Source organism: Corvus kubaryi, unplaced genomic scaffold (assembly GCF_017639235.1).
Source record: "Corvus kubaryi isolate FWS band 111438036 unplaced genomic scaffold, C.kubaryi_AGA036_p1.0 74, whole genome shotgun sequence".
NCBI lineage: Eukaryota > Metazoa > Chordata > Aves > Passeriformes > Corvidae > Corvus > Corvus kubaryi.
In genome coordinates, this window is record NW_024582061.1 from 1052523 (window position 1) to 1066291 (window position 13769).

The 13769-nt window shown below is 40.9% G+C and overlaps 1 protein-coding gene across 3 annotated transcripts in view; it reads left to right on the top strand.

The window, feature by feature from the left end:
• Positions 1-13769, top strand: part of FBLN1 (fibulin 1) — a 77922-nt gene that overhangs the window by 40462 nt on the left and 23691 nt on the right. For 2 of the 3 annotated variants that reach the window (XM_042050910.1, XM_042050911.1), the window contains exons 11-14: positions 395-520; positions 1377-1496; positions 2340-2471; positions 3016-3139. In XM_042050910.1, coding sequence (XP_041906844.1) covers positions 395-520; positions 1377-1496; positions 2340-2471; positions 3016-3139 — 502 coding nt within the window. Of the gene's footprint in view, positions 1-394; positions 521-1376; positions 1497-2339; positions 2472-3015; positions 3140-11196; positions 11642-13769 lie in introns of those variants that run through there. The other variant, XM_042050912.1, reaches the window with a different exon arrangement.

Below are 13769 nucleotides of genomic sequence, written 5' to 3' on the forward strand. Positions count from 1 at the left end.
TGTAAAATTGACTGCTGTATTATTTGGATGAATCTAAAATCATATTAAAGAACTGCTGATACTTCAAAGGAAGCTGTATTAGTATTGTCAGTGTGTTATCTGCTATCCTGTTAAAAGGTAAGGTTGTGAGAGTGTAATTGTTTTCTGTGATATTTTTATAAGCACCTACAGCAAAAGATTCCTTTGGAAGATCAAAGCAACTTTCTTCTGTGTAGATCTAATCCAACTGTACTCTGGAGTGCTTCTAAATGAGCATTTTGAGGACTTCTTCTCTCTCTAGTACGAAATTTAAATCTGGAAAATAACAATCAAACTTTTATAACCACATTCTTGTCCAGACTGGTACCACAGTTAGCCAGCCAATCCACAGACCTCTCTGTGTTTGTCATTGCAGATATCAATGAATGCAGACGCTACCCAGGCCGTCTATGTGCTCACAAGTGTGAGAATACTCCTGGTTCCTACTACTGCACTTGTACCATGGGATTCAAACTTTCAGCTGATGGTAGATCATGTGAAGGTACAGCTCTCAGTGCTTTGGTTACAGAATGTGAGAACTCATGAATGTGAGAGCTCATTGCTCTTTGAGCTGTTTTTTATTCTAGGTTGCAAGACTGCACTGGAATGTCATGAGAAATCATCACAGTGCAGTCTCTTTGATTACATGAATGCTGCTGTGCTTAGCTGAGGCCGCTATAGCCCACAGCTTGAATATATTGCCCTTAGACTGGGTCATTTGACAGGGCAAGGGGACACAGCCTCAAGCTACACCAGGGAAGGTTCAGGTTGGACATCAGGAGGAATTTCTTCACTGAAAGGGTGGTCAGGCATTGGAAGGGGCTGCCCAGGGAGGTGGTGGAGTCCCCATCCCTGGAGGTGTCCAAGGAACACCTGGACAATGGCACTCAGTGCTCTGGTCTGGGTGACAAGGTGGGGCTTGGTCACAGGTTGGACTCAATGGTCTTGGAGGTATTTTCCAACATGAATGGTTCTGTGATTCTGTGATGCAGAGGTGTATGGGTCTACATTTCCTGCACTTTGAAGGGTCATTCAACTCAATCAGATTCAAAACCTTCAAAACCAACTTTGCGGATATCCAAACACAAAAATGTATGTGTTGGCCTAAAAATTCCCTCCCAGTCTCACACCTTGAAGTACAGTAGGAAATTCTAGCACAGTGCAAATTAACCTATACTGCCAGACCCTGTTAAGAGTAACACTCTCAGAGCCCCCTGTTTCCAGGTTACTCAGTGATATGTGTGCCATCCTTTTTTAATTTAAAAAAATTACATTCCAAAGTTTTGTCATATGACAGTATTAGGAGTGATGAATATAGCAAGAAATTTGGGGTTCAGGTGTATAACTTTGCATTTCAGATTTGAATGAGTGTGAGAGCAACCCCTGTAGTCAAGAGTGTGCCAATGTGTATGGCTCTTACCAGTGCTATTGCCGCCGCGGATTCCAGCTCAGTGACATCGATGGCATTTCATGTGAAGGTGAGCTCTGTAGTGTTGCAGAGAGAGTGGGTGGGCATTTCTTATTGTCACTGCAACAAACATGAGCAATTCCATGTAATTTTTTCGTTTTAACATTTGAGTATCTTTGGTATTTTCTTGTGAAACTCTATTTAATGAAGGTCTCCCACCCATATCTTTTTCTGTAAGTATCTCTCTGCATGCATGGTGTCAGTTTTGCTGTTTACACTGAATTGTAGCTTGGCATACTTTCATGACTTGACAGAAATTTGTTTTTTCACTGAGGAATTACCAGAATTTCTAGTCTTCAGCGAGTGGAGATTTGAGCATATTTATATGCTACATATATAATATATGATATTACTAGGTAGTATTTAATGCATCCTCTTTTGTGGCTGGTTCTGAACTAATGTGTTCTCAAATACCAGGAGGATGTGGGTGTGACCTTGTGGACAAGATCCTGAATTTGGACTTAGGTCTCCAGGACTTACTAGACAGTGAGGCCTTGGGCAGAACACCTAATTTTGATTTCCTTTTTGTAAAAACAAGGTTAAAACTATTCATCTCCCTCCCTTTTATAAAGCAGTAAAACACATGTCACTGTAAAGTACTTGCTCTTGTCCATTACATTGTCTCTTGGGCTCTCATGTATCTTTTCATTTTCTTCAGAGTTCCATTTACTCCTGAAAATCTTTGCTATTTAGATGTCGTTGGCTAAAGCCACACCTATCTGATGATCTTCTTCATTGCCCAGAAATTAGAATCATCAAATTGTGTTTGAAGCTCATAGCAGGAGCACAGTACATGTGCACTGGGTTGAATGTCATGAACACATAGTAAATTCGTGGTGTTTTTTTCTTGCAGATATTGATGAATGTGCTTTGCCTACTGGAGGACATATCTGTTCCTTTCGATGTATTAATATTCCTGGGAGCTTTCAATGTACTTGTCCCTCCACTGGGTACAGGCTGGCACCTAATGCACGCAATTGCCAAGGTGAGTTCAGTAACTGCAGGGAGACCTCACTTGTTTGTGGACTTCTGACAAGTTCTAGCAGTTTTTGTATTTAAAAAACGCCTTTCCTACGACATTATAGGTAAAGCAGTAGACCTCAGCCAGATATCTGAAGAAACCAGTCTTTTATAATAAATATACAGGAAATTTCCATTATAAAGTAATTCAGTAGAGAATACTTTTAAAAACATTATCAAATATAAAAAATTCTTAAGATGAAAATTCCAATGGTGAAATGCTACGAGTTAGTTTAGCCATTAAAAGGAAATATCCTACTGTAAACATGCCAGTAAATATTGAGGTCATGTCCACTTAGTGGCACTGCTGCTCTTCCTTTTCTTCTTCTTGCCAGTTGGTTGGGTTAAGGTTCTTCTTTTTTGTTCTTCTGCCCTGCCCTTGCAATCCTGTAGTAATGTTTAATTGCACCCCATGTTCTGTAGTATCTAATAGGATACTGTCATTGTCTGGCACCTGCAAGTAGAGGAAAAGCATGTGTTTAATCCACTCCCCTGTTTCCATTTGGCAGATATCGATGAGTGTGTTGCAGAAAGCCACAACTGCTCTTTCAATGAGACCTGCTTTAACATCCAGGGTGGCTTTCGCTGCCTGTCTTTGGAATGTCCGGAGAATTACCGCAAGTCAGGAGATACGTAAGTACCTTCTTTTTCAAGGTCAGGCAGTTTTTTGGTGACAGGATCTCCTTATGTCATGCCACTGCTGACTGAACACAGAGCAGTTTCTAGCAAGTGTATTCTGTTGGCAGGCCTACCCTATGTTTTTCACACACAGATCTGGTGTCTTTCTCCTGCTCCTCTTTCGAAGAAAAAAATGCTCCCTTAAAAAGTGCCATGTGTGAGTGGTTTGCACCATAATGTTCCCCAGAGCCATGAGCAGATACTCTCTGTCTGGCTTCCTTGCAGGCAGCCTGATAGGAGGGCTACATTCAGCTTTGAAATCCCTGGCTTTTATTTCAGAATCACACATAGTCTTTCCTTACTTTCACACTTCAGCCAAAGGGTTATTTTTAGCTCCCTCTCTGAATTCTCATCTGTGCTGTTGCAAAGCATTGCAAGAATGTCTTATATTTAGTACCATATAATTGAATCATAGAATATTAAGGGGTTATAATGGACCTTAAAAATCATCTAGTCCCAACCCTCTCTGCCATGTGCAGGAACATGTCCCACTAGACCAGCTTGCTCAAGGCGATATCCAACCTGGCCTTGAGCACTGCCAGGCTGGGGCATCCACCTCCCTGGACAACCTGTTCCAGTGTCCTCACCACCCTCAGAGTAAAAAATTTCTACAAATTATCTTATGTAAATCTCCCCTCTTTCAATTTGTACCCAATTTTCACCTGTATTAGAAAACCTGGGAGCCCTAGCAGGGGTGATATGTTAGCTGCAGCTCATAATTGTGTCACTAACCTAGCTCAGAGACAGTGTGCATTCTGGTGTAGAAAATAGGAGACAGCTCTGGGAGGAGGGGCAACTGGCAGCTCTTTTATACCCATCAAATGGTGTCAGCAGAGTGGAGAAGTTGCAAACTCTCAGTTGGGTAGCTGAGTTTATGGCTAATGAAGGTGATGCTTTGCCTCCTGCCTGTGGCTTTCTGGCCACCCTGTACTCCAGCAATTCTTCCAAAGGCTGCTTCATGGTCCCCTCATGTGCCCTGTACTCAGGTAAATGTGTTCCACCAGCCAGGGAGGAAAGCTGACAAACCACATTTGATATCAGCCCACTCTTGCTTTTCCCAGTCAGCGTTGGTATGGCCACCATCTGTTAGACAGAACTGAGTACTCTGTGCCTCCTCTGTAGAATGAAGCTAATGCTGATCTCCATCTCAGGGATTTTGTGGGGATTAGTTATTTTGCATTTAAGCCTTAGTCTTTGAAATGCCGTATAAGTGGCACAGCAGATGTATTTGATTAGAATGCTGGAGAGGAAGTTCATGGTGTAAACCCAGCTATTTATAAAATATGCTTGTGTTCTGGGAAGGGCAATAGGAATTAAATTTTAAATTATATTTGTCACATCAATGACCAAGCAGTGCCTCATGATGGAGATGTTCTCTTTATTTGTAATACTGCGGGTTCATTTGTTTTCTAATTTTAAAAAATGTGTAATGTGCAATGGGCCACTAGGCAGAATCAGCAGATTTCTACTTTTATGGACATTCCTGCGTTGCAGAGTTCAATTTATAAAATACACATCGTACACACATTCCATTTGTTCTTCTTTCTTATCTGTATTTGACTTTAATGGCTATTTGAGCTATATGGGATCTTTTGGGAAAGCAGTAGAATGTTTGAATTGTTTTTCTGTGTCTGGGTTGTTGGGCTCTGTAATGGCTGTCTCAGCCTAAGTCAGACCTACTCATAGGGCAAGATCCTTCTGATGTGCTTGGGCTATAATTAGGCTATGAGTCAGACACAAATCCTGCAGCTGCTCAGTGAAATGCTAATTATTTAAATTCCTTGAGTTATTATCTCATTGGATATATTAGGTTTTCTCCTCTCAACAGCTACAGATAGTTACTAAATGTATTGTTGAAAACATGTTTGCATAAAGCAAAGAGAATGTGAGTTCATTATTACCATTGACAAAGTCCAGTGGGTTCCAGAGGCTCTCTCATACTTAGCCAGGATATGAATATTGTACCAAAGTGCTGGAATCAGGATTTATGGGTGGGATTACCTGGCACTCACTGGGGAGCAATTTCATAAGACAGCTCTTTAGCACCCTTTTTATATCCAAACTACTTTGCATCTTCTTGACTGATTTAGTTTTGCATATATACCCCAGCAGGGCTGATAGCCAGCATATCTTTGTTACATTCTGTGTGATAAGGACCTTAAATTGCTTTTTCACACAGGCTCTAAAATCAAAGTAGTTGGCTTCTTATAACATCACATCTAGTACAGATACCATTTTTTCTCTCCTTTTTATTCAAAACACATTCCAGTTTTACCAACTTGGCACATAGTAAGAAAGACAATGTATTTTTCCATTCCCCTCAAGTTGCCACCTCAGGAATTTTTTTACCCTGTTCCCCATTGTTTTCTTTGGAATAGCTATGATTTAATAAGCCTTAGTCCTGTAAATCCAAGTTTCTTTATTCTTATTTTTCCTTAAAATCCTTATGTACAGGCAACAGCACACAGTGATCCAGAAGCTTCTTTACCCAATACCTTTAAAGCAGAGGTTTTTGCGTGGTGGCTGTTGCAGTGGTGATTGCCATCAGGTAAATTAATTGCAGTATCGTCCCAGGCTATGGGCTGAAACCTCAGGATGCTGTTTAGATATTCTAAGCTCCAAGAGGAAACAGTCTGTGTTATCTTCCCCAAAGACAGCAAAATGCCTGGCCTGATCTTAATGGTAACAATTTTATTGAAGGCCTTATCTTTTACTTAAATTCTGCTTTTTGTTTTTCATTGATCAGTCTATAGGCTTGGTATTTTTCCCAGGGTAGATAAGATCTACTGCTTCTCATAATAGAACTTAACTTGCTACACTGCCTTGCCAAACAGTTTTTGTTTTCAAATTGCATAACAATTAACTTCTCTTTATACGGCATTGAAGTCTTAACATTTGTAATATTTAACCCAAGAAAAATAGAAGAAAAGATAAAGAAGCATTTGTAGCAACATGTCAGACATGTGTCCTGCATTGAGCCAAATGGGGAAGTATTTCTGTTTTCTAGACATGTCTCCATATTATTAAGGTTGCCTGGTGCTTATCATTATTAGGACGTGTTTTTAACTCCTTAAAATTTGCCAAATTGTCATCAATGGCTGAAATTTTACATGCCAGGTATCTGACTCAGGCTCAAGTTTTGGCAAATTTCAGCCAAAGAACAAGTGTAGAGAAGAGCACACTGGTTTGTGTGTCTTAAAGACATTTTTGTGATTTTTTTTTTTAAATTTATTTTAATAGTTTGCTGTCATGTTATGGAGCAGAGATCTGAAATTTGTTAGGAAATTGCTTTTGCACTTTTTTGTCATCCTTACCAAAATCCTCTGAAACTTTTGAAATTACAAACTTTGTAAAATTGCATTCAGCCTTTTTTTTCCATAAGCGTTAGGAAATGAAGACCTTGATGGGTAAACTTAATCCCCTCCTGTATGCCAAACTAGGCTCAGATGTACCTGGAGTATTTCTGAGAGTTCTTTAACTTTTGCTTCAAGTCCTTGAATGATAAAGATTTCATAGCAATCTGTCTTTGTGTTTGGCTATCTGCCTCACTGCAATTTAATTCTTCTTATTAGTAGAGAGGTCTTTTTCTTCCAGCAACAAAGAGTTTCCTTCTGATTTAGTGGTCCTGAGCTTCTTATTGCTCTTCACAGCAGTCTGAGACATGCAGGTCCAACTCCACAGACTGTCTGAGCCTGCTCCCACATAAAGCCACAGGAGAGGAGCCCAGTCTGTCTGTCCTGGGCCAGGTACTGCCTGCCTGGACAACCCCAACTCCGTGGATAAGTGAGCTGTTTCTAGCATGGGTGAGAGAGGAGTCAACTTGGTAAGAAGAAAATGCATACTTTGAGATAAGGAGGCTGAATGTAGGGAGGGAAGGATCTGAAGGCATGTCAAGGTGAGGAGAATGAGTCTTGGAGATGCTTCAGGGGTAGCAGGTAAAATGGGGTAAAACTAGAAAGGGGAAAACAATCACAGGGGTCAGGACCTTATGGTCAAGGGTGATTGATTCCAGGGAACTAGTGACAAGACAAGAGGACATCAGGAAAATTTCTGCACTGAAATGGTGGTCAGGCATTGGAAGGGGCTGCCCAGGGAGGTGGTGGAGTCTCCATTCCTGGAGGTGTCCAAGGAACGCCTGGACAATGGCACTCAGTGCTCTGGTCTGGGTGACAAGGTGGGGCTTGGTCACAGGTTGGACTCAATGGTCTTGGAGGTATTTTCCATCCTTAATGATCCTATGATTCTATTCCAGATTTGGATGAGGACCATCAGAGGAAGGAATAATTTGGGATGGCTGCACAAAGATCCTGAGGGAAAGGATCTGTGCTTCAGGTCTTGGGCTGTGAGGTAGAAACTGAGAGAACTAAGTGTCAGCCAGGAGAGAATGAAGCAAGAAGAGGAGGATTGGCACTGGCTGAGTAGACAGTCCTGATGCCGAATATTTGTGTGAGCAGCAAGGGTCATAGGCTAGGAAAGGGAATAAGAAGAAGAAACTAGATTAGAAAAGACAGATGAAGGAGACAAGGATAGGACATAAAGGCTCAGTGCTGAGGGCAAAGAGAAGGTAGTTCTGTCTCCTCTACATCTTGAAATGTCCTAGAGACTTCCCATCTCCAGACAGGAGGAGCATACAGTGTGCTGTTCCATCCTCTCTACTACTCTGCTGTATCCTGTTTTCTTGCCTGAAGCAGGGCTCCAGATTCTTCTCTGGTTAAGAATTGTCCATGAAGACCAACCGTCAGTTGGTTTCATTCCCTTTAAGTTCTGGTCTGTTAAAGACAAAACCACCTTCCCTGCACAGCTGATCATTAGCAGCATCAGTGTTGAGATCCATGGTGTGGCAACGGCTCACTTGGACCTCATGGTGTGGTGCAACCTGCTGAAAAGAAGTGCACGCCAATGATAGCGTGAGCGAGCCTTTGCAGTGGAATATATTCTAGGAGGCCTGGAAGATTGTTACAGCTCTGGAAATCTACAGCATAGAATGTATAGTGAGTGTATAGTTCACTAATAAAACTTGGTTGGTTGTTCAGCATGTTGAGCTGGTTTCCCTATAGGAAGTAAATCACAAAGCCATAAATTTTGCTAATAAAAGTTCGTTTTCCCTCAGTACATGAGGAGTTGTTGTATATCACTCAACTCCTTTAAGCACAATGTAGTGAAAACCTGACTCAGAAATTAAAGTGAGGGAAGGCCCAAAATATTTTTTCCCTGTTTTTCTATTACAAAATGTTATGTTTATTATCTACAAATGGAATCCTTTTAGTTTTTTAGTTTTCTTTTATCAGTGTTTGGCACATGAAATTCAAACTGGGAGTAATTCTTTGAAACCAATATCTCAGCCACATAAATAAACATAAAAGAACAGAGTAGTAAGTGAGCTAAAATAACTGTATTTAAATTCAGGAATAAGCAATTAGCAGCAGTATACACTTACTTTTGTAGCCCATGCACCTGATTTTGGAGGTTTGCAAAGACATATGCAACTGCCCCTGGGCTCCAGGCTGGTTTTCTCTGGTAGGACTTTCTGCCTCCTCAGCACTCCCCTCTCCTGCTGGGCCCCTTGGCTCTGTCCTATGGCTCACAGAGTGGTGGGAGGACACAGGAGCTCTACAGGCAGCTCACCTGTCCCAAGGAGCCATGGAGCTGGGCAGCACCCAGGGCTTGGGCTATTCCCTTGTTAGCAGCAGCTTGCTGCATTCCCCCGCCATGTGATTTCCTGCTGCCCACTGAATGCCTAGAGAATACACTGCGGTTGAAATGCTCTTTGCTTCTTGCCTTTGCGGCACGTGACCCCGGAATGAACTCTGGTTCTTGAAAGCAGTAATATTTGCTATCTCTCCTTTGTGGTTATTTGATGGAACAATTATTGCACATTAACTGAACCTACAGTACAGCGTGCAGTGTATACCAGCAAAGCATGTGATAAAAGATGACGAATTTTGAATTATTTTAGTTCCTAGCCACAGGCGCATCTATCTTCACAAATAACTTTCTGAATCAGCAGAACATCCTTTTTCAAGTCTTCAAAAGCTGGAAGCTTTGTTTTTTTGTTCTCTTAAAAAATTCTGGCCATAATTTAAAAATGTATTTTACTTTTATAAAACAATAAGGGAGAGCATCTTTCTGAGAGTGTAAGTGCTCATAAGCATGTACATGCTTCTAAGAAGTTCTATTTGAAGAAAACCTTTCCAACTATGGAATGAACTGTCTCAACTTGCTCCACGATTTCAGCAAAACCAAGTAGCCTCATTTCAACAACACCAAGTCATTCTCCTTAGTGGAGTTATTAGTGACATTTCAGAAGAGAATGCAGAACTCTCCATACCTGGAAATACTTCAAGAGTATCCACACCTAATTAGTCGTCCATCCTGTGAGGACTTGCATGTGATCTTTAAACACATGAATAAAATTAAGAACGCCTTTAAATCTTCAAAGAATTGCTTCAAAGAACTACTTTTTGTTTGCAGGTAGTATTAAAAGAAAACACATTAATTGAAGAATTGGGGGTACTTTTAATTAGTCTTTTTGAAAGAGCTGATTTTGCGTATAATGAGAAGTTCCTGGAATTCAGATCACCATGCATTGGCAACAAAGTGGGGTTCGCTTATGAACCACAGTTCTTTTGGTAGCAGATACTCCTGATAGGAGCTCAAACTCATGTCAAAATAAAATAATGAAATGGACATTAAGATTTACTTGAGGTGGTAAGAAGCAAATCATGCTTTTGTGCTGGAGCATTTCTTGGTAAGGAAGCAAATTGTTTAGTTTCCAAACTTCAACCTATGGACCAAATACTGCTTGGAGTGGAGAGACTTTTGCACACAATTTAATTGATTTTTAGTTTTGCACGAGGCAAGTTTGGAGCTAAATGCTCAACCTGATCATAACGAAATTTTACAGTTATCATCCAGCTGAGATCGTCATTGTCTACCTTTACTTCCACATACCTGCCTGAAAGGATGTTTTGATACCTCTGTGGTGACTTGGGCATATCTTTAATCTGAAATGCATACGAACTTACCCAGTTTGCAATCCTTTACACACTTCTCAAACCTACCAGGTACCATGACTTGTCAGATCTTCATTAATATGCTGGTAAACTGTAACACTCTTTAACAGCAGTGACTTGGATGTCCATAGCTGTCTACCGTATTTTTCTGGACAGAGATCACTTCTCTTAGGAACAAAACACATGACTGCTAATGTAGAGGTTTGTTTTTCCCTGCCAGCCTGTATGGGTGATCTCTTGCTAGTGCTCTGGATTTTCACTGGGACACAGTGCTAAGGGAATGAAAGAGCAGAAGGCAAATTCCTCTCTCACCAGAATCATTCCCATGACTTAGGACTATGTAAGAGGGGACTGAATGTGTAGGACACGTGCTGGAGACATCAGACCATTGGATCTTGTTTTCAGGGCTTGCCTAGATGGGTGTTAGACTGACTCAGGTTGGTTCTCCTGATAGTACAGAGGAATACTGTGGTGTATCAGCAGGAAAAGGTCTGTCTTCAGAGACCAACTCCTTGGAAATTCATGGTTTTCAGAATACTTTACTCAGTCTAAAAATACAGCCAGACATCCCAAGTAGGACACAGACAACTCCCTAACCACTTAGAATCTCTTCCTTTACTGAACATATGTCCAACCGGCAAAAGAATAAAACTTGGAGGGGAAAAAAGTGCCAGTGTTTTCCCTAGGAGAGCTTGGCTGACGTAAATGCAAATAAACTCTCACCCCTGCTGAGGTGCCAGACTTGATCCATCTGTGCGTGCAGAGCAAGGGCAACACTTCTGACAATGGCAACGCTTCTCCCAAAGCTCCAGCTGCAGGCAAGTTCATCCTTATTGAATACATGTCCATTTGCAGTATGAGTGAGGTGCCAGGCTGAAGAATGGATACAGGATGCAAGTCAGCCTATCTTTTCCCACCCCCACTGCCCTTGCTCTCCCCTCCCACTTGCTAAATGTGCACTAACCTTCCTCTTGTCTTGTGTTCTCACTTTTCTTGCAGTCGCTGTGAGCGCTTGCCTTGTAATGAAAATAAGGAGTGCCAGAGCCTGCCTCTGAGAATAACCTACTATCACCTCTCTTTTCCTACCAACATTCAAGTACCCACCGACATTTTCCGCATGGGTCCTTCTAATGCTGTCCCTGGGGATAAAATTCAGCTGTCCATCATCAGCGGGAACCAGGAGGGGTTTTTCACCACAAAAAAAGTGAACAACCACAGTGGCCTTGTGGTCATGCAGCGTCAAATCACAGAGCCCAGAGATCTTCTTCTGACAATTCAAATGCAACTTTCCCGCCATGGAACTGTCAACACATCTATTGCCAAACTTTTTATCTTTGTCTCTGCACAGCTTTGATCCCTAATTTACAGTCATCATTGGCTACTCTTTTCCTTCCAAGAGTAGCTTTCCCCCCAATTTTAATAAAGTTTTAGTTCATCTGTTGCATGCTGCACTTGCATTTTATTTGCCATCATCATTACAGTTTTCCACTTTCTCCTGTAACTGAACATCTTAATTCATGGAGATTATTCTGTGTACTCTGCATCATTATACAAAGCAGAAGTTGGTGTCTAAGAGTTCATTAGCTGAACATACTGAGGACTGAAAGCTGTAAATTCACTTCACACAGTAGGGGAGTCATCTGATCGTACACAGTTACACATGTTTAGGTCTAAATTTTCCAAAGGAAATAGTTACCTATTTTGAGCTGTCTCAACTGAGACATCTCTAGAAAATTTCATCGCTTATGGGGCAAATTTTCTGAAAATCTGTTAAAAGGGCATAACTTGGACCCTTAGGACCCCTGAGGTGCCCCAGCGCATGTCAGTATAAAAATGTGCAGCCAGATTCTCAAGCTGTCCTATTTATCGTTGCTCTGTTGTATCCCGTGAGTTAATGCTGATTTTCACCAGGGACAGATCCCAGTTCTAAGGATTGTACAAAAGCGAATCTCCTCTAAAGAACATTTATTTGAGAGATATTTAATCTTTTTTTCTGTGGAATTTTTGCTGAATGGAAAAACTAATGACAGCAGAACAGCAATCAACTTCATAACAGCATTCAGCTAATAGCAGAGAGCTCCTTTCTGTTTCACAGGCTATATCTTGAAATGTTACCATCTATAGGAACATTTGAAAAAGATACTTGATTTGTCTCATAACACTTTTGTCTCTCCAGCTTTCATATTAAAGCTGATAAATTTTGAACATTAAAGACTTTACCCACAACCATCAATCCAAACCATAGGTGCCCTGAAAAGTCGGTCAGAATTCCAATATCCAAATCTTTCTTCCTTTATTTGCCTTTCTTTGTTTATTTCTAGGCAGTCAAGAATAATGTAGACAATAAAACTGGAATTTCTTTGGAATTCTTTTTTTTTTTTTTCTGAGCTGGAAGAGGATTTAATTACAACAATCCTTGTGTTGATAAATATCAGAAGCTCAGTCCCAGAGGTATGATCCAAAAATTAATGTTCAACACCACCCTGGGCTCAGTTATCTGCTGCTCATTACACAGGCAGAACAGTCATTCTGTAGGAGAACAGGGAATATTCCATGTGAATGCATCCTATAGAAAAAATACCTCACAATGTAAGTGCTGACAGCACAGTCAGGGTACAAGGGTAGAAACTGGGAACCTTCTAAACCAAGATCACAAGCATTAATCACCTGAGCACAAGGAATTACTCCATTAGCTGGAAGCTGCAGGCTCTCAACTCATCATCAGCCAACGCCTGGATCAGGGCATGATCGCAGCACTCTGCCAGAGAATTAGACGTTCCCCAAGGCAAAGTTTATCCCAGCTGGCTGACAGGAGTTCAAGTCTCATAAGAAATGCTAGTGTTTAATAAGCCTGTTGACACATCCTTATAAAAGCTGCCAGAAGTTGCCAGTGGGGATAGAGTCCCAGGTTTAAATACTGAGAACACAAGCCCATGCTACTTGAGCTGATGGGGTTTATTACTGCTGCAGAAGATGCTTATATGTAAATGCCCTCTGGCTAACAGTTCATTATGAGGCCATAATGAAGTAGGATAAATATTCAAAAATAAACTTCATTTTTGCAAACATTAATATATTTTTTTTTTGGCAGAAAAAGAAGAGGGTTTGAGAACTTGGCCCTCTGTGTTGTAAAATGCTACCACATTAATTGTATTTAGCAAGGAATTCAAGAGCACAGAGCTCACATTCCCCTGTGTTAAATGCTTGAATGCTGCAGTGTCACTGGGACTTTCAGGAGCACATATGTAATTACATAGTGCTATTTATATTTTCCAAATGAAAATGAAATCACAGCTCCCAGTCCAAAGAACTTACTCACTGAATCTAACAGAGAATATGAAAAGGAATTGTACCAGGACCCTAGAAGAAAGAAAAAATTACACTTAGGAAATAATCAAAGCAACTCAGCTGTTTCTTTACTTTCTTCTCTTTCAATGAAAATGCCTAGCGGAAAGATCAGCTCCAAACCTGTAATTCGTGCTAGAGGCAGAAAACTTGAAGGAAAGGTTCAAGTAAAAAAATTCTCAGCACCGTGGAAGAAACTTTTGTCAGTCACAGTCCCCATTGTAGGA